This window comes from Oncorhynchus masou, unplaced genomic scaffold (assembly GCF_036934945.1).
Source record: "Oncorhynchus masou masou isolate Uvic2021 unplaced genomic scaffold, UVic_Omas_1.1 unplaced_scaffold_3476, whole genome shotgun sequence".
Classification (NCBI taxonomy): Eukaryota; Metazoa; Chordata; class Actinopteri; order Salmoniformes; family Salmonidae; genus Oncorhynchus; species Oncorhynchus masou.
Genome location: NW_027009884.1, coordinates 1 through 13,055, shown reverse-complemented (window position 1 = coordinate 13,055; position 13,055 = coordinate 1). Strand labels below are relative to the sequence as shown.

Below are 13,055 nucleotides of genomic sequence, written 5' to 3'. Positions count from 1 at the left end.
CCCCTGGTTCCCATTCAGCCCCCTGGTCCCCTCATTCCCATTCAGCCCCCTGGTCCTCCTTGCCCCCTGGTCCTCCTTGCCCCCTGGTTCTCCTTGCGCCCTGGTCCTCCTTGCCCCCTGGTCCTCCTTGCCCCCTGGTCCTCCTTGCCCCCTGGTCCTCCTTGCCCCCTGGTCCTCCCTTGCCCCCTGGTCCTCCCTTGCCCCCTGGTCCTCCTTGCCCCCTGGTTCTCCTTGCGCCCTGGTCCTCCTTGCCCCCTGGTCCTCCTTGCCCCCTGGTCCTCCTTATCCCCTGGTCCTCCTTGTCCCCTGGTCCTCCTTATCCCCTGGTCCTCCTTGTCCCCTGGCCCATACCCTAGCAGGCCATGACCTCGTTGCCCCCCTGGGCCTTACCCTATCTGGCCGTATCTGTCCTCTCCCTTGGCGTGCCTGGCACAGCTGGCACAGCAGAAACTAGAGTAGTACTGGCTGTTACACAGACGGGCGTACACTATCAGCTCACAGTTAGCCAGCTCTGGCTGGTCCACACACTCAGCTGGCACACCAAGACCTGTATCCAGCTCTACATGGGTAGAGAAAGAGAGGGAGAGAGAGACACAGAGAAAGAGAGAGAAAGAGAGAGAGAGGGAGAGAGAGAGACACAGAGAAAGAGAGAGAGAAAGAGAGAGAGAGAAATAAAGAGACAGAGAACGAGAAATAGAGAGACAGAGAGACAGAGAGAGACAGAAAGAGAGAGAAAGAGAGAGCGACAAAGAGAGAGACAGAGAGAGACAGAGAGAGAGAAAGAGAGAGAATAAAAAGAGAGAGTGTTTAACACTGTTTCATATGTTGTGAATGGACTTTTAGGACAGTTTGAGAATGAGGGTTAGATGAGTGGTCATCATCAGTTAGTCACCTTGCCGTGAGGCCTTGTTTATGCGCACTTCAGCTGTGGCGCTGACAGAGTATGTTCCAGTGTAGGCATTACAGGTGTAGGAACCCTCGTCTGTCGGCTGCACGTTATTCACGATCAGACTACCATCTGATGACATCTGAACACGCCCACCATCTGGTCGCACAGGGACACCATTCCTACAGGAGGGATGAGGGATAGAGGGGTGGAGGGTGGAGGGATGGAGGAGTGGAGGGGTGGAGGATGGAGGGGTGGAGGAGTGGAGGAGTGGAGGGGTGGAGGGGTGGAGGGATGGAGGGATGGAGGGGTGGAGGGATGGAGGGGTGGAGGAGTGGAGGAGTGGAGGGATGGAGGGATAGAGGGGTGGAGGGATGGAGGGTGGAGGGGTGGAGGAGTGGAGGGATGGAGGGATAGAGGGGTGCAGGGATGGAGGGTGGAGGGGTGGAGGGATGGAGGGTGGAAGGATGGAGGAGTGGAGGGATGGAGGAGTGGAATGATGGAGGAGTGGAAGGATGGATGAGTGGAAGGATGGATGAGTGGAGGGGTGGAGGAGTGGAAGGATGGAGGAGTGGAAGGATGGAGGAGTGGAAGGATGGATGAGTGGAAGGATGGATGAGTGGAAGGATGGAGGAGTGGAAGGATGGAGGAGGGAAGGATGGAGGAGTGAAGGATGGAGGAGTGGAGGGGTGGAGGGTGGAGGAGTGGAGGGTGGAGGAGTGGAGGGGTGGAGGGTGGGGGAGTGGAGGGTGGAGGAGTGGAGGGGTGGAGGGGTGGGGGAGTGGAGGGTGGAGGAGTGGAGGGGTGGAGGAGTGGATGGGGTGGAGGGGTGGAGGGTGGAGGAGTGGAGGGGTGGAGGAGTGGATGGGGTGGAGGGTGGAGGGGAGTGGAGAGGTGGAGGAGTGGAAGGATGGAGGAGTGGAAGGATGGAGGAGTGGAAGGATGGAGGAGTGGAGGGGTAGAGGAGTGGAGGGTGGAGGGGTGGAGGGTGGAGGAGTGGAGGGGTGGTGGAGTGGAGGGGTGTAGGGTGGAGGAGTGGAGGGGTGGAGGAGTGGAGGGGTGGAGGAGTGGAGGGGTGGAGGAGTGGAGGGGTGGAATGATGGAGGAGTGGAAGGATGGATGAGTGGAAGGATGGATGAGTGGAGGGGTGGTAGGAGTGGAAGGATGGAGGAGTGGAAGGATGGAGGAGTGGAAGGATGGAGGAGTGGAAGGATGGAGGAGTGGAAGGATGGAGGAGTGGAGGGGTGGAGGGTGGAGGAGTGGAGGGTGGAGGGTGGAGGAGTGGAGGGGTGGAGGGTGGGGGAGGGGTGGAGGAGTGGAGGGTGGAGGGTGGGGGAGTGGAGGGTGGAGGAGTGGAGGGTGGAGGGTGGAGGAGTGGAGGGGTGGAGGGAGTGGATGGGGTGGAGGGTGGAGGAGTGGAGAGGTGGAGGAGTGGAAGGATGGAGGAGTGGAAGGATGGAGGAGTGGAAGGATGGAGGAGTGGAGGGGTAGAGGGAGTGGAGGGTGGAGGGTGGAGGAGTGGAGGGTGGAGGAGTGGAGGGTGGAGGGAGTGGAGGGTGTAGGGTGGAGGGGTGGAGGAGTGGAGGGGTGTAGGGTGGAGGAGTGGAGGGGGTGGAGGAGTGGAGGGGTGGAGGAGTGGAGGGGTGGAGGGGTGGGAGGAGTGGAGGGGTGGAGGAGTGGAGGAGTGGAGGAGTGGAGGGGTGGAGGGTGGAGGAGTGGAGGGGTGGAGGAGTGGAGGGTGGAGGAGTGGAGGAGTGGAGGGTGGAGGAGTGGAGGGGGTGGAGGGGTGGAGGGTGGAGGAGTGGAGGATTGGAGGGTGGAGGGGTGGAGGAGTGGAGGGGTGGAGGGGTGGAGGGTGGAGGAGTGGAGGAGTGGAGGGGTGGAGGAGTGGAGGGGTGGAGGGGTGGAGGGTGGAGGAGTGGAGGATTGGAGGGTGGAGGGTGGAGGAGGGAGGGGGTGGAGGGGTGGAGGAGTGGAGGGGTGGAGGGGTGGAGGGTGGAGGAGTGGAGGAGTGGAGGGCAGACATAAGTTAGGGAAAACTGGGAAAACACTTCTGGTCTATTTATTCCCATTCCTGAGAAGCTACAACATATTCAGCTATTAATTAAGGTTCTATGTTCTAGTTCTAGTTCTATGTTCTAGTTCTATGTTCATCATACTGTGTATTATAATATCTGCCGTGTGTATGATGACACTGCTCCAATGGAGAGCAGAACCGTTCACAGCTCCATATCTCACCTGGACCAGCCGGCTGACGTTGTCCCCAGACACCACACAGGGGAGCTGGGCCGTGCCGCCCTGAGACACCTGCACATTGTTAGGGGGCATGGTGATCCTCAGGTCTCCTTGGAAATACATACCATACAACAACACAGGTGAGACAGGTCTAACACAGGTGAGACAGGTGTAACAGAGGTGAGACAGGTGTAACAGAGGTGAGACAGGTGTAACATAGGTGAGACAGAGGTGAGACAGGTGTAACACAGGTGAGACAGGTGTAACACAGGTGAGACAGGTGTAACACAGGTGAGACAGGTGTAACAGAGGTGAGACAGGTGTAACAGAGGTGAGACAGGTGTAAGAGAGGTAAGACAGGTGTAACAGAGGTGAGACAGGTGTAACAGAGGTGAGACAGGTCTAACAGAGGCGAGACAGGTCTAACAGAGGTGAGACAGGTCTAACAGAGGTGAGACAGGTCTAACAGAGGTGAGACAGAGGTGAGACAGAGGTGAGACAGAGGTGAGACAGGTGTAACAGAGGTGAGAAGGTCTAACAGAGGTGTAACAGAGGTGAGACAGATGAGACAGGTGTAACAGAGGTGAGACAGGTGAGACAGAGGTGAGACAGGTGAGACAGGTGTGTCCTAGTAAGTTACATTTGTAACACAGGTGTGAAAGACAGATGTGTACTAGTGAGACAGGTATGGCCAAGTCAGGTATGTGAGACAGGTGTATCTGAAGCCAATCACCTTGTACTTTGAGCGTGAGCTGTCTCTGCTCCAGTTGACTGTGGGTGGAGCCTGTACAGGTGTAGACACCTGAGTCATCTGACCTCAACTGGCCAATCACAAGGGTGCCGTCCGCATGCTGTGCATGTCTACATAGCAACAACCAAATACATTTACGCACGGGGCAGAAACAACCAATCACATTTACACACGGGGCAGAAACAACCAATCACAGTCACATTTATGGCATGAGAGTTGTACTTATCCAAACAGTAATAAGACAAGGCATAAGAAAACATCGCCCTCTACATTTTCCTAAAATGGGCATGTTCTCTTTAGATTCTGGCTTAGAGTAGAAAGGAACAGATGTCTTGCTGTGGGCCACATTGGGATGTGTAGTGCAACACTGACTGACTAAAGCAACTGACTGAATGTAGTTTAACACGGACCTAAAACATAAAGTAAGCTACAAAATGGTTGACTAGAACAAGCTGAGCCACAGTTTAGAGAGTTGGCACAACTTTTAGAATGTTGAATATATTGTTTTAAATTCTAGACATTCAGTAACATAGCATTGTTTAAATATTCTCCATGTAATGTTAATGGGGGAGATAACATGGCTGTTATAGAATGTAGTAGTGTCATGTTAATGGAGATAACATGGCTGTTATAGAATGTTGTAGTGTCATGTTAATGAGCTCTAACATGGCTGTTATAGAATGTTGTAGTGTCATGTTAATGTGTTCTAACATGGCTGTTATAGAATGTTGTAGTGTCATGTTAATGGGGGTTCTAACATGTTTATAGATGTTGTAGTGTCATGTTAATGGGGGAGATAACATGGCTGTTATAGAATGTTGTAGTGTCATGTTAATGGGGAGATAACATGTCTGTTATAGAATGTTGTAGTGTCATGTTAATGGGAGATAATATGGCTGTTATAAGAATGTTGTAGTGTCATGGTAATGGGTGTCATGGAGATAACATGGCTGTTATAGAATGTTGTAGTGTCATGTTAAATTGCAGAGATAACATTGCTGTTATAGAATGTTGTAGTGTCTCATGTTAATGGAATAGCAGTATTTATCGATATTGTGATATCATATTAATGGGAGATGCTGTGGCTGTTATAGAGAATGTTGTGATGTCATGTGTGTGTTCTTTTATACAAACAATTTATAGAATGTTATGTGTCATGTTAATGGGGAGATAATATGGCTGTTATAGAATGTTGTAGTGTCATGTTAATGGAGAGATAACATGGCTGTTATAGAATGTTGTAGTGTCATGTTCACGGAGAGATAACATGGCTGTTATAGAATGTTGTAGTGTCATGTTAATGGGGGAGATAACATGGCTGTTATAGAATGTTGTAGTGTCATGTTAATGGAGAGATAACATGGCTGTTATAGAATGTTGTAGTGTCATGTTAATGGAGAGATAACATGGCTGTTATAGAATGTTGTAGTGTCATGTTAATGGGGAGATAACATGGCTGTTATAGAATGTTGTAGTGTCATGTTAATGCAGAGATAATATGGCTGTTATAGAATGTTGTAGTGTCATGTTAATGGGGTTCTAACATGGCTGTTATAGAATGTTGTAGTGTCATGTTTACGGGGTTCTAACATGGCTGTTATAGAGTGTTGCAGTGTCATGTTAATAGGGGTTCTACCATGGCTGTTATAGAATGTTGTAGTGTCATGTTAATGGGGTTCTAACATGGCTGTTATAGAATGTTGTAGTGTCATGTTAATGGGGTTCTAACATGGCTGTTATAGAATGTTGTAGTGTCATGTTAATGGGGTTCTAACATGGCTGTTATAGAGTGTTGCAGTGTCATGTTAATGGGGTTCTAACATGGCTGTTATAGAATGTTGTAGTGTCATGTTAATGGGGAGATAACATGGCTGTTATAGAATGTTGTAGTGTAATGTTAATGGAGAGATAACATGGCTGTTATAGAATGTTGTAGTGTCATGTTAATGGGGAGATAACATGGCTGTTATAGAATGTTGTAGTGTCATGTTAATGGGGAGATAACATGGCTGTTATAGAATGTTGTAGTGTCATGTTAATGGAGAGATAACATGGCTGTTATAGAATGTTGTAGTGTCATGTTAATGGAGAGATAACATGGCTGTTATAGAATGTTGTAGTGTCATATTAATGGGGTTCTAACATGGCTGTTATAGAATGTTGTAGTGTCATGTTAATGGGAGATAACATGGCTGTTATAGAATGTTGTAGTGTCATGTTAATGGGAGATAACATGGCTGTTATAGAATGTTGTAGTGTCATGTTAATGCAGAGATAACATTGCTGTTATAGAATGTTGTAGTGTCATGTTAATGTAGTTCTAACATGGCTGTTATAGAATGTTGTAGTGTCATGTTAACAGGGGAGATAACATGGCTGTTATAGAATGTTGTAGTGTAATGTTAATGGGGAGATAACATGGCTGTTATAGAATGTTGTAGATGTCATGTTAATGAGGTTCTAACATGGCTGTTATAGAATGTTGTAGTGTCATGTTAATGGGGAGATAACATGGCTGTTATAGAATGTTGTAGTGTCATGTTAATGTGTTCTAACATGGCTGTTATAGAATGTTGTAGTGTCATGTTAATGGGGAGATAACATGGCTGTTATAGAATGTTGTAGTGTCATGTTAATGAGGTTCTAACATGGCTGTTATAGAATGTTGTAGTGTCATGTTAACGGGGAGATAACATGGCTGTTATAGAATGTTGTAGAGTCATGTTAATGGGGGAGATAACATGGCTGTTATAGAATGTTGTAGTGTCATGTTAATGTATTCTAACATGGCTGTTATAGAATGTTGTAGTGTCATGTTAATGCAGAGATAACATTGCTGTTATAGAATGTTGTAGTGTAATGTTAATGTGTTCTAACATGGCTGTTATAGAATGTTGTAGAGTCATGTTAATGAGGTTCTAACATGGCTGTTATAGAATGTTGTAGTGTCATGTTAATGGGGAGATAACATGGCTGTTATAGAATGTTGTAGTGTCATGTTAATGGGGGAGATAACATGGCTGTTATAGAATGTTGTAGTGTCATGTTAATGGGGAGATAACATGGCTGTTATAGAATGTTGTAGAGTCATGTTAATGAGGGAGATAACATGGCTGTTATAGAATGTTGTAGTGTCATGTTAATGGGGAGATAACATGGCTGTTATAGAATGTTGTAGTGTCATGTTAATAGGGAGATAACATGGCTGTTATAGAATGTTGTAGTGTCATGTTAATGTGTTCTAACATGGCTGTTATAGAATGTTGTAGTGTCATGTTAATGCAGAGATAACATTGCTGTTATAGAATGTTGTAGTGTCATGTTAACAGGGAGATAACATGGCTGTTATAGAATGTTGTAGTGTCATGTTAATAGGAGAGATAACATGGCTGTTATAGAATGTTGTAGTGTCATGTTAATGGGGAGATAACATGGCTGTTATAGAATGTTGTAGTGTCATGTTAATGGAGAGATAACATGGCTGTTATAGAATGTTGTAGTGTCATGTTAATGGGGGAGATAACATGGCTGTTATAGAATGTTGTAGTGTCATGTTAATGGAGATAACATTGCTGTTATAGAATGTTGTAGTGTCATGTTAATGTGTTCTAACATGGCTGTTATAGAATGTTGTAGTGTCATGTTAATGGGGAGATAACATTGCTGTTATAGAATGTTGTAGTGTCATGTTAATGTGTTCTAACATGGCTGTTATAGAATGTTGTAGTGTCATGTTAACGGGAGATAGCACATGGCTGTTATAGAATGTTGTAGTGTCATGTTAATGGGGAGATAACATGGCTGTTATAGAATGTTGTAGTGTCATGTTAATGGGGGAGATAACATGGCTGTTATAGAATGTTGTAGTGTCATGTTAATGGGGAGATAACATGGCTGTTATAGAATGTTGTAGTGTCATGTTAATGGAGAGATAACATTGCTGTTATAGAATGTTGTAGTGTCAGTGTGCGGGAGATAATATGGTGTTATAGAATGTTGTAGTGTCATGTTAATGGGGAGATAACATGGCTGTTATAGAATGTTGTAGTGTCATGTTAATGGAGAGATAACATGGCTGTTATAGAATGTTGTAGTGTCATGTTAATAGGAGATAACATGGCTGTTATAGAATGTTGTAGTGTCATGTTAATGGGGAGATAACATGGCTGTTATAGAATGTTGTAGTGTCATGTTAATGGGGGAGATAACATGGCTGTTATAGAATGTTGGCAATGTCATGTTAATGGAGATAATTGTCTGTTATAGAATGTTGTAGTGTGATGTTAATGGGGGAGATAACATGGCTGTTATAGAATGTTGTAGTGTCATGTTCATGGAGAGATAACATGGCTGTTATAGAATATTTGTGATGTCATGTTAATGGGGAGATAACATGGCTGTTATAGAATGTTTGTCAGTGTCCATGTTCATGGAGGAATATCAGGATTATAGAAATTAAATGTTGTAGTGTCATCACCAAATCAATGCATTTATATCGAATGTTGGCAGACATGAATGAAGGCAATGAACTTGGCTATTAGAAGAAGAGTGTCATGTTCATGGAAGAATAACATGACTGTTATAGAATGTTACTGCATGGAAAGGAAAGGCTGTTAAAAGGCCTGTAAATGTCATGTTAATGGAGGCCTGACTGTTACCAAAATGTTGCTGTCATGTTAATAGGACTTCACAGTTACCTGAGAGAGTTGAGTGTCTGTCCTTCTCTGGTCCACTGGAGGCTGACCGAAGAGAGCGCTGACGTTGGGATGATCTTACAGGCTAGTCTGACCGTCTGTCCTGCTTTCCCCTCCACAGACGACAAACCTGAACGGTCTATACTGAACCTGAACCATCAGAGAGGAGGGGTTGTAGGACGGGGCTATGTAGAGAGGAGGAGTTGTAGGTGGGGCTATGTAGAGAGGAGGGGTTGTGGACGGGACTATGTAGAGAGGAGGGGTTGGTGGACGGGACTATGTAGAGAGGAGGGGTTGGTGGATGGGACTATGTAGAGAGGAGGGGTTGTAGGTGGGCTATGTAGAGAGGAGGGGTTGTGGATGGGACTATGTAGAGAGGAGGGGTTGTGGGTGGGGCTATGTAGAGAGGAGGGGTTGGTGGACGGGACTATGTAGAGAGGAGGGTTGGTGGGTGGGGCCATGTAGAGAGGAGGGGTTGTAGGTGGGGCTATGTAGAGAGGAGGGGCTGGTGGATGGACTATGTAGAGAGGAGGGGTTGGTGGACGGGACTATGTAGAGAGGAGGGTTGGTGGAGCGGGACTATGTAGAGAGGAGGGGTTGTGGGCGGGGCTTAAGGGTAGAGTAGGGAGGGGTTGGTGGACGGGACTATGTAGAGAGGAGGGTTGGTGGACGGGGCAATGTAGAGAGGAGGGGTTGTGGACGGGACTATGTAGAGAGGAGGGGGTTGGTGGACGGGGCAATGTAGAGAGGAGGGGTTGGTGGCGGGACTATGTGAGAGAGGGGTTGGTGGACGGGGGCTACTGAGAGGGAGGGGTTGTAGGTGGGGCTATGTAGGAGAGGAGGAGTTGGTGGATGGGGCATGCAGAGAGGAGGGGTTGTAGGTGGGGCTATGTAGAGAGGAGGGTTGTAGGTGGGGCTATGTAGAGAGGAGGGTTGTAGGTGGGACTATGCAGAGGGAGGGGTTGTAGGTGGGGCTATGTAGAGAGGAGGGGTTGTAGGTGGGGCTGTAGAGAGGAGGGGTTGGTGGACGGGGCTATGTAGAGAGGAGGGTTGTAGGATGGGGCTATGTAGAGAGAGGGGTTGGTGGACGGGGCTGTGTAGAGAGGAGGGGTTGTAGGTGAGGACCATGTAGAAGGGAAGGGGTTGTAGGTAGGGCTATGCAGAGAGGGAGGGGTTGTAGGTGAGGCTGTAGAGAGGAGGGTTGTAGGTGGGGCTTAAGGCAGAGAGTGAGGTCATAGGGCGGGGCGGCGCATAGGGAGGGGTCATGGATGGGACTATGTGAGAGGTCATAGGCGGCAACATGAGAGGGAGTGCTCAAGGATTGGGACTATAGTAGAGAGAGAGGGCCAGTAGGCGGGGCTTATATAGAGAGAGGGCTTATAGGGCAATATACAGAGTGAGGGGTCATGGATGTGGGACGGCAGAGAGGAGGGGCCATGGATCTGGGCCATGCAGAGAGGAGGGCTGGCGTGATCTGGGCCATGTAGAGAGGAGGGTTGTAGGTGGGGCCATGTAGAGAGGAGGGGTTGTAGGTGGGGCTATGTAGAGAGGAGGGGTTGTAGGTGGGGCCATGTAGAGAGGAGGGGTTGTAGGTGGGGCTATGTAGAGAGGAGGGGTTGTAGGTGGGGCTATGTAGAGAGGAGGAGTTGGTGGACGGGACTATGTAGAGAGGAGGGGTTGGTGGACGGGACTATGTAGAGAGGAGGGGTTGTAGGTGGGGCCATGTAGAGAAGAGGGGTTGTAGGTGGGGCTATGTAGAGAGGAGGGGTTGGTGGACGGGGCTATGTAGAGAGGAGGGGTTGTGGATGGGCCATGTAGAGAGGAGGGGTTGTAGGTGGGCTATGTAGAGAGGAGGGGTTGTGGATGGGATCTATGTAGAGAGGAGGGGTTGTAGGTGGGGCTATGTAGAGAGGAGGGGTTGTGGATGGGACTATGAGAGGAGGGGTTGTAGGTGGGGCTATGTAGAGAGGGAGGGGTTGTAGGTGGGCTATGTAGAGAGGAGGGGTGTGTGGATGGGACTATGTAGAGAGGAGGGGTTGTAGGTGGGGCTATGTAGAGAGGAGGGGTTGGTGGATGGGACTATGTAGAGAGGAGGGGTGGTGGGTGGGGCTATGTAGAGAGGAGGGGTTGTAGGTGGGCCATGTAGAGAGGAGGGGTTGGTGGACGGGACTATGTAGAGAGGAGGGGTTGGTGGACGGGGCTATGTAGAGAGGAGGGGTTGGTGGACGGGCTATGTAGAGAGGAGGGGTTGTAGGTGGGGCCATGTAGAGAGGAGGGGTTGTAGGTGGGGCCATGTAGAGAGAAGGGGTTGTAGGTGGGGGCTATGTAGAGAGGAGGGGCTGTAGGTGGGGCTGCAGTAGAGAGGAGGGGTTGTGGATGGGACTATGTAGAGAGGAGGGGTTGTAGGTGGGGCTATGTAGAGAGTGAGGGGTTGTAGGTGGGGCTATGTAGAGAGGAGGGGTTGTGGATGGGACTATGTAGAGAGGAGGGGTTGTAGGTGGGCTATGTAGAGAGGGAGGGGTTGGTGGACGGGACTATGTAGAGAGGAGGGGTTGTAGGTGGGGCTATGTAGAGAGGAGGGGTTGTAGGTGGGGCTATGTAGAGAGGAGGGGTTGGTGGACGGGACTATGTAGAGAGGAGGGGTTGGTGGACGGGGCTATGTAGAGAGGAGGGGTTGGTGGACGGGGCTATGTAGAGAGGAGGGGTTGTAGGTGGGGCTATGTAGAGAGGAGGGGTTGTAGGATGGGGCTATGTAGAGAGGAGGGGTTGGTGGGTGGGGCTATGTAGAGAGGAGGGGTTGTAGGTGGGCTATGTAGAGAGGAGGGGTTGGTAGGATGGGGGCTATGTAGAGAGAGGAGGGGTTGGTGGACGGGACTATGTAGAGAGGAGGGGTTGGTAGGATGGGGCTATGTAGAGAGGAGGGGTTGGTGGATGGGGGCCATGTAGAGAGGAGGGGTTGGTAGGATGGGGCCATGGAGTAGAGAGGAGGGGTTGTAGGTGGGGCCATGCAGAGAGGAGGCAGTTGTAGGTGGGCCATGTAGAGAGGAGGGTTGGTGGACGGGGACTATGTAGAGAGGAGGGGTTGGTGGACGGGGCTATGTAGAGAGGAGGGGTTGTAGGATGGGGCTATGTAGAGAGGAGGGGTTGTAGGTGGGGCTATGTAGAGAGGAGGGGTTGGTGGATGGGACTATGTAGAGAGGAGGGGGGTTGGTGGATGGGGCTATGTAGAGAGGAGGGGTTGTAGGTGGGGCTATGTAGAGAGGAGGAGTTGGTGGACGGGACTATGTAGAGAGGAGGGGTTGTAGGTGGGGCTATGTAGAGAGGAGGGGTTGTGGGTGGGGCTATGTAGAGAGGAGGGGTTGTAGGTGGGGCTATGTAGAGAGGAGGGGTTGGTGGACGGGACTATGTAGAGAGTGAGGGGTTGGTGGACGGGGCTATGTAGAGAGGAGGGGTTGGTGGATGGGACTATGTAGAGAGGAGGGGTTGTAGGTGGGGCTATGTAGAGAGGAGGGGTTGGTGGGTGGGGCTATGTAGAGAGGAGGGGTTGTAGGTGGGGCTATGTAGAGAGGAGGGGTTGGTAGGATGGGGCTATGTAGAGAGGAGGGGTTGGTGGATGGGACTATGTAGAGAGGAGGGGTTGGTGGATGGGGCTATGTAGAGAGGAGGGGTGGTAGGATGGGGCTATGTAGAGAGGAGGGGTTGTGGATGGGGCTATGTAGAGAGGAGGAGTTGGTGGATGGGACTATGTAGAGAGGAGGGGTTGTAGGTGGGGCTATGTAGAGAGGAGGGGTTGTGGATGGGGCTATGTAGAGAGGAGGGGTGGTAGGTGGGGCTATGTAGAGAGGAGGGTTGTAGGATGGGGCTATGTAGAGAGGAGGGGTTGTAGGTGGGGCTATGTAGAGAGGAGGGGGTTGGTAGGATGGGGCCATGTAGAGAGGAGGGGTTGGTGGATGGGACTATGTAGAGAGGAGGGGTTGTAGGTGGGCCATGTAGAGAGGAGGGTGGTGGCCATGTAGAGAGGAGGGGTTGGTGGATGGGACCATGTAGAGAGGGAGGGGTTGTGTGGATGGGACTATGTAGAGAGGAGGGGCTGGTGTGGATGGGGCTATGTAGAGAGGAGGCTGGTGGATGGGGCCATGTAGAGAGGAGGGGTTGTAGGTGGGCCATGTAGAGAGGAGGCTGTAGGTGGGCTATGAGAGAGTGATGGAGTTGGTGGATGGGGCTATGTAGAGAGGAGGGGTGTGGTGGCATGGGACTATGTAGAGAGGAGGGGCTGGTGGATGGGACCATGTAGAGAGGAGGGGTTGTGTGGATGGGACTATGTAGAGAGGAGGGGTTGTAGATGGGGCTATGTAGAGAGGGGAGGGGTTGGTGGGTGGGACCATGTAGAGAGGAGGGGTTGTGGATGGGACTATGTAGAGAGGAGGGGTTGGTGGATGGGGCTATGTAGAGAGGGAGGGGTTGGTGGATGGGACCATGTAGAGAGGAG

The 13,055-nt window shown here is 50.1% G+C and overlaps 1 protein-coding gene across 1 annotated transcript; it reads right to left on the bottom strand.

Annotated features, from left to right (window-relative positions):
• Positions 1-214: 214 nt before the first annotated feature.
• LOC135534479 (papilin-like) lies at positions 215-3,982 on the bottom strand (the record flags this gene model as incomplete). The annotated part of the gene is made up of 4 exons (XM_064961458.1): positions 215-559; positions 893-1,068; positions 3,135-3,231; positions 3,855-3,982. Coding segments are annotated over 4 exons (574 nt in total), but the record flags the coding sequence as incomplete, so codon positions are not given.
• Positions 3,983-13,055: the final 9,073 nt, after the last annotated feature.